General features: G+C 37.9%; 1 protein-coding gene across 2 annotated transcripts; it reads left to right on the top strand.

Moving 5' to 3' along the window:
* The first annotated feature begins 4,190 nt into the window (after positions 1–4,190).
* LOC108002945 (uncharacterized) lies at positions 4,191–9,111 on the top strand. Of its 2 annotated transcripts, none has more exons than XM_017064954.3 (15): positions 4,191–4,374; positions 5,118–5,205; positions 5,283–5,449; positions 5,529–5,733; positions 5,819–5,998; positions 6,115–6,260; positions 6,360–6,564; positions 6,643–6,816; positions 6,887–7,005; positions 7,098–7,287; positions 7,365–7,541; positions 7,613–7,827; positions 7,954–8,200; positions 8,306–8,473; positions 8,582–9,111. In XM_017064954.3, the coding sequence occupies exons 2-15, from the start codon at positions 5,154–5,156 to the stop codon at positions 8,728–8,730; spliced, it is 2,394 nt and encodes a 797-aa protein (XP_016920443.2). In that variant the 5' UTR covers positions 4,191–4,374; positions 5,118–5,153; the 3' UTR covers positions 8,731–9,111. The 2 variants fall into 2 exon arrangements, with proteins under 2 accessions (XP_016920443.2, XP_061927424.1); XM_062071440.1 differs by having other exon boundaries at positions 4,222–4,374; positions 5,142–5,205.
* Positions 9,112–13,485: the final 4,374 nt, after the last annotated feature.

Below are 13,485 nucleotides of genomic sequence, written 5' to 3'. Positions count from 1 at the left end.
TAATTACCTATAAATTTATAATTTAAATTTATTAATTTTTTGTAAATAATTTATCAATTTTACTAACAGTTTATTTATAGCATGTAATTATTCGTAAAATTATTATTAGATTTATCAATTTGTAAAGTAATTTATTATTTTTATATTTTCTCAATATTTTAAATCTTTACGAAGAAGAAATTTTTTGAAACAAATCTGTTTTATCGTCGTACGAACACGCAAATTTTGATATCGATGGTTGATAATATAAGATTTTTGATATAAATATTTCTACGCGTGATAAAATTATTAAAAAAGTTCCCTTATTTGTTTCTAATGATTAACATTTTTTTTATTTACATATAATTATGGATGAAAAATCTATTTTATAATTTCGAAATAACTATTTATATATATTTTATAAATTAATACTAATTACAATATAATAAATTGAGAATAACGTGTAAAAAAAACGTATTTTCCTGATAATTTATTCGATTCATGAAATGTTCTCCAAAGAATATCGTTTAAAGAACGATATTTACATTTTTTATCATTTACATGATACACGCGTTGAAAGTACAGAAAAGTACAGGTGAAACAGGTATACGGGGGAGTTCTTCCGTTTTTAGTAATCATAAAGCGCAGGTGTACGCCGTTGCACAATGAACAATGCTCTCTCGCACAAATACCATTCCTGTAACGGTCGAATGTAAACGAAACAAGATTTTTTCGCCAAAAAAAAAAGGAAAAAAGAAAAAGAAAAGGAAGAAGAAAAAATAGAAAGAGGCAAAAGGGCTTTTCGCCACGGTGACATCGATAACGCACAGGATACACGATCGACAAAAAAGTGAGTTTCGGATCGCAATCTGATGCATATTTAGCGGCTACGGCTCGGTGAACCCATTGCTAATTGTTCTGTGTCCACTTTTAGAATGTAACGTAACGCTGAATTGCGCGCAACAACGAACGAAACATTTAAATATCTAATCGTAATCGTCCGATCGGAAACGAATGCAAAATGGCTGGGAGTGTTGTACGCGCTTCGAACACGGGTGAACTTTTGAGGGGGAGAACGAAGGGGTGCAAGGAGGAAGAAGAAGAAGAAGAGAGAAAGAAAAAAAAATGCAGGGACAGAGAATGGCCAACGTTATTTCCCATGAAGCCAACGAAGCGCGGACGTGGAACTGATCGCGCGTGTAAAGTTTAAATTTCGTGAATTCGATAGCTCGATCGAGGATCGAGAACGCGTGCATCGATGATCACGTGAACCATATGGTTTACGTGCCCCCAGCATGGAAATAATGGGTCACGATTACACAAAGAAGACCCTGTCGGGAATTCGAGCGAATTCGAGGCCCGAGTTTTACGACACTCCGCTGCTCTTATGCTACTTTATTATCCTATCCTATCCAAGATATTTATTTTACTTTTCGAAAAGAAATTAATCTCGATAATTAAAATTCTCGCGTTCTCGTCGAATAATTCAATAGAGATCCGAAAAATAATACGCGTACGAATAGCTACGATAACAACAACGATAATAATTGTTATTATTTTATCAATCATCGATGGGGGAAAAAAATGATCAATGACACTCGGAGCACGAAGAAAGTGGAAAATGACTTCGCACATCCGCCTATACCTAGGGGGGGAGAAAAAAATGAAACCTTTTCGCTGACAGGAGAGAAGACACGTGCCCATCGATCGTTCCTTAATCCGGAAGCACGTGAACCAACGGAAATATCCTCGAGGGATTCTCTTGGCCGTTTCCTACCGGACGTTGAAAAATTTCAAACGGCGCGAAATGTTCGTAACGACGTGAATTCTTTTTTAACGTATCGAAAACGCACACACAGGAGGAACGAAGATGAATCAAATCGGCCGTGTCTTTCGCACGGGCTGGAGAAGGAAAGGGTAGAGTCGCGCCGCAAGGGTGGCTCGTTCACGGAACATAAAATTCACGCGTTTCACGTAAGTTCACGTGGTTCGTTTCGCGCGTCTTTCAGCTGTCGCGTGTGAACCGGTGAAGAGTTTCGCTCCGTTTCTTCTGATTCTTTCCTTTCCTTTCCTACACTCTTACCACCATAGATATTTAGATGGAAGATATTTAGTCGATGCTTGCTTTACGTAAAGCAAAAATCGATTTTTGGTGGAAAAATCGAAAAATCGGCTCGCATCTTCGATAGAGCGAAGACGATCGAGAACAGAGACGAATCGATAGAGAAACCGGGGAGGATAGGTGATACGATTTTATCCGATTTATTGCGATTTTCGTTTCGGTAAATTTCAACGAGCTCGCCGCTCGCAGGGCAATACGTTATTACGAATTTGCATATCCGAGATACGCTTCCCTCCTGCAACAAACTCCGCTCCGTACACCAAGCTTCACTCGTTAATTTAACTTCCTCTCGCGTCGCCGTGCGTGGACGAGGCGCGCGTGTGTGCATAGATCCGAGTTAAACGTATTGCGACTCGGGGCAATCGTCGCGATTAAACGCGATACCGTCCTGTTCTTCCCCAAAACGGGGGGGGGGGAGAGGAGCTCCTCTTATTTGTTTCCAACGAATTATCGTCGCGAAATTTTGCTCGGGATTTGATTTATTGCTCGGGAAAATACATTTTTTGCAACACGTAGGACACGCGGCGAAAGCAAAATTGTTGTTGGCGAAATGTTTCTCGTGAGAGTGAGCGAGGGACTACGGCGAGCGCGGTGGCTCGTCGATGTACGAAATTCGTGTCACGCGTTGAACAATCGGCATATCCGTTCATCCACCTTTGTTCGTGCACCTTTCACGAGTCGCGCATTGTGGGTAACCACTCGTCCGTAAAGGTCCAGTGAGGAGACACGGAGGAAGGGGTTGGTTCGAGCCCTTCGACAGTGTTTCTTTCGACAGATGCCCGATTGATCGAGCAATGCTCGATGAATCCGTTGGAAAAGTTTTCGATCGACGATTAACGGCCTCGCCTCGTAAAGATACATATCGTATGTTTTATTATACTTTACGTCTCTGCCGCGGTGGATTTCATTGGCGCGAGTCGAGGTGAAAAACAGGAGAATTCATCGTTGAACGCGTGTTTCATATGTGCCGTTTCAATCTCGGTTAATTAAACGACCGTTATTGAACGTTATATCGTTTTTATCGCGGCGTGCAAGAAAGGAGAGAGAGGAAGAGAAAAAACACGTGGCGATTATTGAATGGCGGCTTGAAAAAACGGGACCTTGCCTAACCTGGCCAGCCCTCCCCCCCGCAAAGCGGTGGTTTTTCGGCGAATTTTGGAAAATTACCGGAACGAAAATGGCGGCCGGTGGACAATGAGGCGGACGGGTAGGGATCGAGGCAACGAGATCATTCGAGTTTTCGTCGGCGTTATTTAACGAACGAGCGGGGGACGTGTCGTTGGATAAACATCGTTTGCGAAAGAAACGATGGATTGCCTTCTTCCCTAGCTACGAAAATCGGATCGTTACATTCAAAGGACTAAGGCTAACATCTGGATCGTTTCGTGGAATATTACCGTTCCACGAATTTCTCTAAATTTCTGAATTTCTCTTTCCAAATAGGAGAAATTTTCTATTTGAAAAGAAAAAATAAATAATATAAATGAATAAATTAAACGCGAGATTATCCCTTTTCATCGCTCGTTCCAGCGGCGTTCACGATTTCGTCGTTAATCGGGGAACGTGATAGGATGTTTGACGATTTTTGTCGAGAAATCGGTGACCGAACGGAAAAAAAAGGGAAAGAGAGAGAGAGAGAGAAAGAGGGAGAGAGGAGAAAATCGGGCGAAACCGTGAATTAGGCAGCTGGCAGGAACAATAACGGGGAATGGAGAGCGAAGGGTTGCGTTCGTTTAATACACGGTTAAATGCGGATTGTCGTGGGCGCGTGCAACCACATCCTGTGCAATTTTTGTCACGCTTGCTACGCTCTTTTTTTCAATTTCTCTCGTTTCTTCGACGCCCACCGACTCGAAATGCGAAATGAGAGGGGCGTACGTACGAAATCGCAACCACCCACGAATTTCAAAATGAAAAATCAGAGGGTTGCAAGGATCGAGCGGATCACCGGTTCACCGCCGCTTAAGTCGACCGCTGTACGCGCACGAAACGATAATAACAAGAGGCCTTCTCTTCCCCCTCCCTCCTCTCCGCTCTATCGCCATGGAAACAGAGACGAGGGGAAATATATCGATATCGAGATTAGAATCGATATTGTAGATGTAACGTTTACTTACATTATCGTCTAGTATTTGTTGTCGAGCGTATCTTAATTGTTTAGTTCAATTTTTAGTTTATTAATCCGTATTTTGTCATCAAACAGTGACTCTTTAATAATTTTTTCATCATTGCGAAGGATCGTTGTCCCTATATATATATATATTTTCATAATTGTAAGTAATTAGTTTTATTTTTTTCAATATATATATATATATTATATATAACGCAGCGTTTTTCATATACATTATTGCCTTATACTTGTCGTATCGAGCGTATCGAATAATTTTTAATTTAATTATCTCGTGTATTGTCAACTTGGTTACATTACGCAGTGATTCCCGTTTATTAATTTTTTATATCGCGAGGGATCTGTATTTTATAATATTTTTCATAATAGTAAATATTTAATTGATTGTTTTTTCAAGATAGATATCAAAACATTGTAATCAGCAAGAAATACAAATCTTGTATATTAAATGCTTACTTTTTTTCCCCCCACAATAGGTTTTTAATCCTCTTTCTTCTAGAATAATAGATAAAAGATAGATAATAGTAGAAAGCAATCTTAAAATATCGATGATATCGAAACTATCGATCTAATTCTATGAAATTTCAAAATGGAAAGATTAATTAGATTAGTCGAGAATTAAAATAAAAAAGAATTAATTTGCTCGATCGAATTATTTGAAAAAGATAGTACATTCACGAATATACTATATATCGATCGACTGAAATAACGTTTTTATCTAATTTCTATCTGGAAACGAATGATAACGCTAAAAAATAAAGTATAAAGCGATTTCTATCATCATGTGTCACGCATCATATGCATCGTTTCCCCATTCATTTTCAACCTCCTTTTATCGAACATTTTCAACAATTCGCGAGTGATTCGAGTCGATATTTACGATTTCAGAGATAAAACAGTGAATAATTACAGAGTGAAGAAAATATGAATCGTGGAAACGTACAATTTTTACTTTTACGCGTGTCAATCGTTATCGGTGAGTTGATATATTAAAATTTATAAATAAAATTTAATCAAATTCGGATCGGCTATTGAATTGACACGAAATTTCAGCGTTATCTGTTTACGTTAACGGATCAAAAATTAAAGTCTGGCCATCGTTAATGACGGATGAAGATGAAATTAAACTGGACACTTTCTTATACGTTGTTAACAACACGAAGGATCAACCGTGCATTTTGGCAAACATGTCAATTAATTTCATGATATCGCATGATGAGGCAAGAATTAAAAAATACAAAAATCACTATCGATTGGAAATTAATGTATACAATAAATAAACATTTCTATCTTTCTCAGAAAAATACAAATTTCATTGTTCCAAATGATGCTATGGTGCAAGGCTATTGTTCATCTATAGTATCTGAAATGACATTGAGTTGGAAAGAAGGAAAAACTGATAAAAATAACACGATTAAATTTACGTTCATCAATGATCACACCAATTTCACGGTTTTTTCAATCGATCTTAATATTTATAAGGACAAAGATAAATTTCCAAATGGTGAAAAGCACAACGTTTACAATTTTTTAATAATTCTTCTTCATTTTTTCCCCCTTTTTTTTCACGAATACGATGTAATTTTTAGATGCAGATAAATGGTTTGTAGCGAAATCAGATTTGGACCTCCACTTATTCCCTGCATTCTTGAAGAACGGAATTCATAAGTGTGAAAAAACAGAAGTGAAATTGAATGGCACTGAATTAATCCTGACAAACGTTTCTCTGATTGCATTCAATAACAAAAATGATATTTCCTCCCGTAAAGGTAAATTAATAACCATGGGGATGCATTATCCATAATAAATACGACGAAAGTCGTATATACATCGTTCGACGAGAAAAAATTTAGATGGATAACAAAACATTTACGAACACTTGCAGAAGTGACAACGTGCACAAATCCCGAAAAAGACGGGACCAATAATAAAATTTTCCCTTACATTGCGAAATGGAAGAATAACACGATTTGTGGATTGTTAAGAATGTCAGTTATTGTACAGATGTCGTATATGACAAAGGATTTGAAGGTAAAAGAAATCGAAATGTAAAATGTTGTTTTAAGTTGAAACGCTCGTGCACATATTTGGATCTATCTAAAAATTGATCGTGCATCTTTCGTTTTTCAGATGAAAAGTAAAAATATAACAGTTCCAACCAGAACTAATGTCATAGAATCTTGCACAACTGACACATTTGAGGTGAAATTAGTTTGGAGCTCGAATGATGATGAAAATTCAATTTTATTTCATTTTTCCAAAATAGAGAAAAATTTGCTTCGCTACGCAATAATTAACATTTTCATGGATAAAGAAAATTTTCCGGATGCTATAAGTATGCGTTTAAATTTTATGATTAAATACGAATAAATCTGTTTTTTATGCATTATCATTAACACGATAAAAATATTAGATACAGGTAAATATGTATCAGCTACAAACTCTGCTAATTTGTTCCCCACACCCGCAAATGGAATTTATACTTGCACGGAAGAAATCGTAATAACGACAGAAAACGACATTAACGTTACAATAAGCGATATTCTGTTGATCCCATTCGATGTGGAAAATTTAGCGTCGAAAAAGGGTAAAATATTTCTATTATTGTCATTGAGTAAATTAAATATGAGAAAGGTAAACAAATTTTTGTTTTTCAGTGGCCGATTGTAAAATTAATATTTCCGAATATGACTTTAATTATATCGTACGAAACAAAGAAAAAATACCTTGTATTCTGGCGAACATGAACATATCAATTGATATCAATAATTCGGAAGTAAGATCGTAAAATCACGAATTATAACATAAATTTGTTTCGTTGTTGCTATAACGTTATCAATTCTAACGATAAATACATTTTTATCGTAGAATAAGAATAAAGATGTGATAATTGTTCCATCCAAAGTTAACGCAACTGGCAGTTGCGACACTAAGAGATCTGAAATGAAACTGCTCTGGACAAAATCTGGACAAAAGGAAGAGAATAATATTATATTTTATATCGCTCGCAATAAAACTGATATCTTTGTTTATCAAATAGAGGTCAATGTTTACGCGGGTACGTTTAAAAATTACTTTCAACATCAAAATTTTTTGCGATTTTTGCTATTTATTGTAATCATATATTCAATTTAGATAATTTAGATAAGATACACAAAATATCAGACTTTAATCTCGGTCTGTTTTCAACGCCCGGGATTTACAATTGCACTGATCAGAATTGGCAGATAAAGCTCGACGATATCGTGATTAACATAAACAACGTTCTCTTTACCGCATTTAATACCGATGAAAATCTTAATTCGAAAACAGGTAACGTATTAATATTGATTTCTCACAATTAAAAGAATAAAGAAAAATATCCCCTTTAATTCTCCGAACAGTGACAGACTGTTTGGTAAATCAAGATTCCAGCACATCGTCGAGCATAACAACCGAAACAAAACCGACGACAACCGATCAATCGACTACGCCCGTACCAGATTCTTACGTGAACGAGTATAATTACGTGGTGATAAACGAGAAAACGCACGTGGCTTGTATCGCGGCAAACATGACAATTTTTATGAAAATACCTTACGTGACGAAAGAATCTAAAGTATGTACATATACCTTGCGAACAAACCTCTTTACTTTACTTTCCGCATAATAGACGCTGTAATCATATAAATTACGTATTTACCCTTATTTCTATCGAATTAATCTTGATCCCGTTCGTTTTTAGACGAACGAAACAGTTTTAACGATACCTGTGGATAGCGCGGTGAGCGGAAATTGTGGGGACACAAATTCGATGATGGAATTAACTTGGTTGGAAAAGTCAAAATCCAAATCGTATAACGTGTACGATTCGACGTACGGGAAGAATAACTCGTTTAAGATTAATTTTCAGAAAGACGAATCGAATTATTTACTCCATTCCATCGAGTTGAACATTTACATGGATGAAACAAATTTTCCCAATTCTAATGGTAAGAGTTTTTTTGTTTGACTATTTATAAAAATTTGTATTTTTAAGGAAAGTAATATATATATATATATATATATATATATATATATTTTTTTTTTTAATTTAGAAGAGAGATACACCGCTGTCGAAAATATCAATGTAATTTCCGCTCCTTTGAACAATCTCTACAAATGCGGTGAGAATACCACTTTAAAAGTCAAAGACGTCGACGTGACCATCGTCAACGTTACTTTGATCGCGTTCAACACCGAGGAGAAAATCGCCACGAAGTCGGGTAAAGATCGTCGAATCGTCGACATTTTATTAAATTTCAATCGCTACGTAGAAACTTTTGTCGATAACGCGTAATACGTTCGATTTTTTTCTTTCTTTTTTTTTTCAGTAATGTGTATTCAAGATACAAGTTCTAACGTTGGATTGATAATAGGATGTATCATCGGAGGTATTCTGATCCTCGGTATATCTATGCTGTTGATGTATCTATATTTCACCGAATGCTTTTCATGTTCTATTTTTTCGAGATCACGATAATATGAGCCGTTTTTTTTCTTCTTTTTTATTTTTTTTTGAAAGTGACACAAGTCTACTTTTGGAAAAAATGTGTTAATTGGTAGGTTCAATGAGGTATCCTCTTTTTGTATTTATAATCACGCACAGTGTACAATATTCTCATAAATTGATTAAAAAAAAAAAAGAAACCGTAAAATGTTATCGCAGTAAGTATTTTTGTTAAAAGTGGAGTAAACCCAATTCGTAATAATGATAAGATTGAGAAATAAGATTGAAATACGAATAAGTTTGTTTCGTTATTAGTTATCCAACGAATTTATACAAATTCATTACAATGTATATAAATAAAATTATTTTTTAATAAATTCGATTACTAAAAAAATACATTTCAATAAAAGCAAACTTCAACTGAGATATAAATTAAAAATTACCCACAATAAATTTATATGTTTATATTTTTCACAATAAATTTTATTATCGAGAGTGGTATAAATCGTATTTGTTCCAAAAAAAAGTCGTTCATTTAACACTTTTTATTAATTATTGTTGCGCAATAAAATTTATAGTTTTGCACATAGTATTTTTTCTACTGAGTTCGAACCTTTAAATATCTCAACGTACGAATAAATGAATTTATACCACTCTCAAGAACAATTTATACATTAAAATTTATATAGATATATTTGAACGAAATGTATCCTGTTATCCTTGCACATGGCGCTGGGAAAGTGGCTGTATATTCGTTAATTATCCCATTTTAGGGAACAATTCGATGCTTCGACCACCCTTCGTGCTTCCGTCACGGTTACGCCCACCTCTCCCATTATTGTTTATCTTCCATATTCTATAATACGCCGTGCGTGTGAACCCCGATAGTCAATTTCGAATGCAAAATCGCAAAAAATTGCTCGATCGAATTTAATACAGTTTGGGAACAGAATTAATTAAAGAGAACATTTTATTATTTCATTATATCTTATATAATATATCCTCCATACATAAAAAAGGATAGCAGATGAGTATATATATATATATATATATATATATATATATAGATATAAACGTCGAAAAATTCGTTTTCGACGCAAACCCCAAGAGAATTTATTAAACCGGAAAAAGATCGTATTTCACATCGATTCCACGTTGAAGTAACATCAAATACCGGATACTACCCCCTTCGTTTGGATAGTCGGATATGGTATCACGGAACAGATGCCGGAATAAAATCCATGATAATCGGTTAATTCCTCTAAGGGGATGGATGTTTACGGCTACGTTCAGAATCGATCAAAACTTTTTATCATCCGTGAGAACTAAGCGGTTAGAAAAATATTTATTTTTCTACGTCTACGTTGAAAGTATATCATATTGTGATTCGAGCAATTAGTTTCGGGCCATTGGTTTCCAACGATCTCAAAAATAATTAAATCACGCTTCTCCTTTCAACGAATTAATGGAAAATATTTTTTTCCCTCATAAAATTTTATTTTCGTTACTTCGGTTGCACACACTCGAGTGAGTGAATCTTAAAATCAACTCAACGAGAGGATCATTGTTGACTTCCAATACCTCGAAAGTAATTTTCTTTAATCGAGAGATTCGGATCCGAACGCTTTCTTTCTCCCTTTTCCAAATTTTTCTAAAAATTTCTCTGCCGAAATATAAAAATACAATTTCCAAAGGTGTTCAGAATCCAGCGTACCTGCTCGCCTTAAAACACGTCAGCTGTTCAAGGGTCTCTTTAAAGTTTAAAGGTCCTGGAAAGCCTATTATACACCTCGTTCCTTGAGCCGGGTCGTCTTTTATGATGTCGTACGGGGATCGTAACCCATGGAAAAGCAGCCACCTTTTGCTGGGACGGCAAGTTTCATGAGAAAATGGGGAGGTGGTACCATTTTCTCCGATTCTCTTTCTATTCCGGCAAGTGTTCCTTTCATACCGTGTTACACGTCATGCCTCGATTATCGTTTAATTCTATCATTTACAATTTACGTAAATACGAAACACGCGAGTGTCGTCGTTGCTCCTTGAATTCCCGAACTCGAAATCTGAACGATAACAAATAATTTGCGTAATAAATTATTAAGCTAATTTACACAAATACAAGGAAACGTAAGTTAACTGTATCGTATTCGTTCGCAAGAAGATGAAGCTGATACGGGTGGAAGAAAATTTGGGTCATACGCGGCTGGATAATGGTCCAATTTGAATTTCTTACACTGTTGCGTTCCATCCCGGTAGACAGGATCCCAATATCGATAAATCTTGGAAGAAGGTCGAAAGGAGCGGGCACGCGTGCCACAAGGATCAGCCACGTGGCTACGTCTTCCTTCCGAGAAACGATTTGTGTTTTAACCGAAACTGCTCTTCGTCTACGGCTCCTCTTTCGCCACCAACCGTTCACAACGCGTGGTATCCTCCCGTTTTCCCCGTCCGTGTATCCGTCTGTGGACGGATCTCTCTTCCTCGTGTAAAAGAAAAGGAAAAAAGAAAGAAAGAGGAGGGGAAAGAAAAAGGTTCCAATTTAATCCGTGTCAAAGCATCTGTCTTCTTCGAATCGAAAGTTTCGTAATCGATGAACTCTTGCGAGTGATGTATACGACGTGCAACGAATTTGGTTACTTAAAAGAGAAGAGGAAGAGGAAGAAGAGGAAGAAGAAGAGAGGGGAGGAAAGAAAAAGAAAACGCAAAACGACAGTTCAACCGACAGTTTTGAAAAACTTCCACAGGCTTCCTGGCTTTCTTCCTTTTTTTCTTTTTTTTTTTTCCTTTTCGTCTGGAAGAGCAGCATCGGCCGCAAGACGTTTTGGAAGTATGAGGGCGCAGATGGGATTGTGTTTAATGAAGTTTGGCCCGAGTTGCACCTGCCACTTTCGAGGCATCTCGGACCGGCGGCCGTTACATTGCCTCGAGCACAATTTAAGAAATTGGCGGGAACCCACCCCTCCTTCCTCCAGATTCGATCCTCCTCGATATATCTCCGATTCTACCTTCCTCGTGCTTTAAACCCCCCCACTCACCTCTCTTCTTTCTCTTTCGTCCCTCCATCGATATTTTCGATCGATCCACCTTCCACGAGATGCGTAGTTGTACACATATAATCTATATATATCTTTATATATCCGTGTAAACAACAGGAAACAAATGATAACGGATTAAAATCGATTATCCGCTCGAAAGAAGAAAAAAGGACCGGTCAAACTTGTCGGGATTCTTTGGACATCAATGGATACCTCTCCTCCCCTTCCCAGTGTAGCTTTTTCTAACCATCGGACGGATGTGTCCTTCCTGCTTCCTGTTGGACCTGGAGGAAACCGATCTTTTCGCGGAAGTTCGGCCGATGATTCGATCGCTCCCAACATCTGCTCGTCTGTTCTCGATGACGACTTCCATCTATCGCGACGAGCAATAAGAAAAAATGAGCTTCGAATCGAACGTCGAAGATTGGACGTACGTTAATCGGCTCGAGTTTCCTTTCTTCCCTTATTCGCGCGTCGCGTGACGCTTAGGACGCTGGTACTCGAGGATGGCAGGATGCCTCGAGGGCTGCCATCCGTCAAGCAAACGTGAAAGCTTGCGCTCCTGTTTGCGGCGATTTAATTACCCCCGGCATCTGGCGATCCTGCTTCCAGCTTCCCTTCTTCCGTCCTCCTCCGTCTCCGTCCACCCACGAGCCCCCAAACCGCTAACATAACCGCAGCCTTTAAAAAAAAACCTACCCTAACAGATACAAAAGGATGTTAACGAAGTAGGTAGGGGCATCGTTTCTTGGGAAAAAAAAAAAAACAAATCTCGCGTAGCGAATCTCGATGAAACGAGTAAAAGTTTCGACGAGTGTATAAGTGGCGAGTTAAGGGGGAAAATTGGCGAATCGTTGGACGCGAACGACGAGGATGATCGGTTGAATTATTAAGTGGGTGGAAAAAAAAAAAGAAAAGTATCACGATTCATTCGGGAGGAAGGCTCTGTTTCTAAGCGGAACAGCTGTTTCCACCCCCTCCTGGCCCGGTCTCTTCTGGGAGATCTGCTTATATTCGGTCTATCTGAAGGAACTATCGTGCGGAGGTGGTTTTCGAGAGGGCAACGGCGAAGGTAGGTAGCTGGAGCAGCTGGATCGGTAAGGACTCGAAAAACTCTCGGTCACGCCTTCTCCCCCATATTGTATTCGTATCTAATGCTGTTTCGCTGTGTGCGGAGGAGGAGAGGAAGAAAAAAAGGTAAAAAAGAAAGAAAAAGGAAAGAAAAAGATAGGACGAACGTTGCAACGGAATTATCCGAATATCTGGAACGCGAAATAACTGGATCCGCTCTTGTCTTGCTTCTTCGCACGAATTCTTTCGGAACGAGTTCAAATTGTGTCACGTTTCCTGTATCTATCGCGGGGGAAACTTGTACCTCGTTCACCTTGAATGTTAAAAGAAAGAGAGAAAAGAAAAAGGGGGAAAAGGAGAGAAAAAAGTAGAGGAGAAATTACCGCGCTTATCTGTGAAATTTCTTGCCCCGATCCGGCCCGTTTACAGCTCGTAAAATAAATAAAGCACGCACGAAATGTCACGAAACGTTGTTTCCAACGGACGGGAGCGGCAAGCAGCCGCGTATTCTCCTCTTCCATTGCCCGTTTTAATTCGATCGCACGAAAAGTTAATGCCGGGAAATGAATGAAACACGACGCACGTTGCACGCACGTTCGCAAAGTGGAGAGGAGGAACATCCTGTGTTAAACGCCCCGTCCTCCTTCTTCTCCACGGTTCGGTTGCACGCACGGATAAACCGCTC

The sequence above is a fragment of the Apis cerana genome, linkage group LG2 (genome assembly GCF_029169275.1).
Source record: "Apis cerana isolate GH-2021 linkage group LG2, AcerK_1.0, whole genome shotgun sequence".
Taxonomy (NCBI): Eukaryota; Metazoa; Arthropoda; class Insecta; order Hymenoptera; family Apidae; genus Apis; species Apis cerana.
Note: the sequence above shows the minus strand (reverse complement) of the source record. Positions and strands in the feature narration are given on the sequence as shown.

Coding starts and splice junctions, on each gene's coding strand:
- LOC108002945 (XM_017064954.3), top strand. CDS start 5,154: ATGAATCGTGGAAACGTACAATTTTTACTTTTACGCGTGTCAATCGTT. Junction 5,999..6,114: donor TGATATTTCCTCCCGTAAAG/GTAAATTAATAA, acceptor GAACACTTGCAG/AAGTGACAACGTGCACAAAT. Junction 6,261..6,359: donor ATATGACAAAGGATTTGAAG/GTAAAAGAAATC, acceptor TTCGTTTTTCAG/ATGAAAAGTAAAAATATAAC.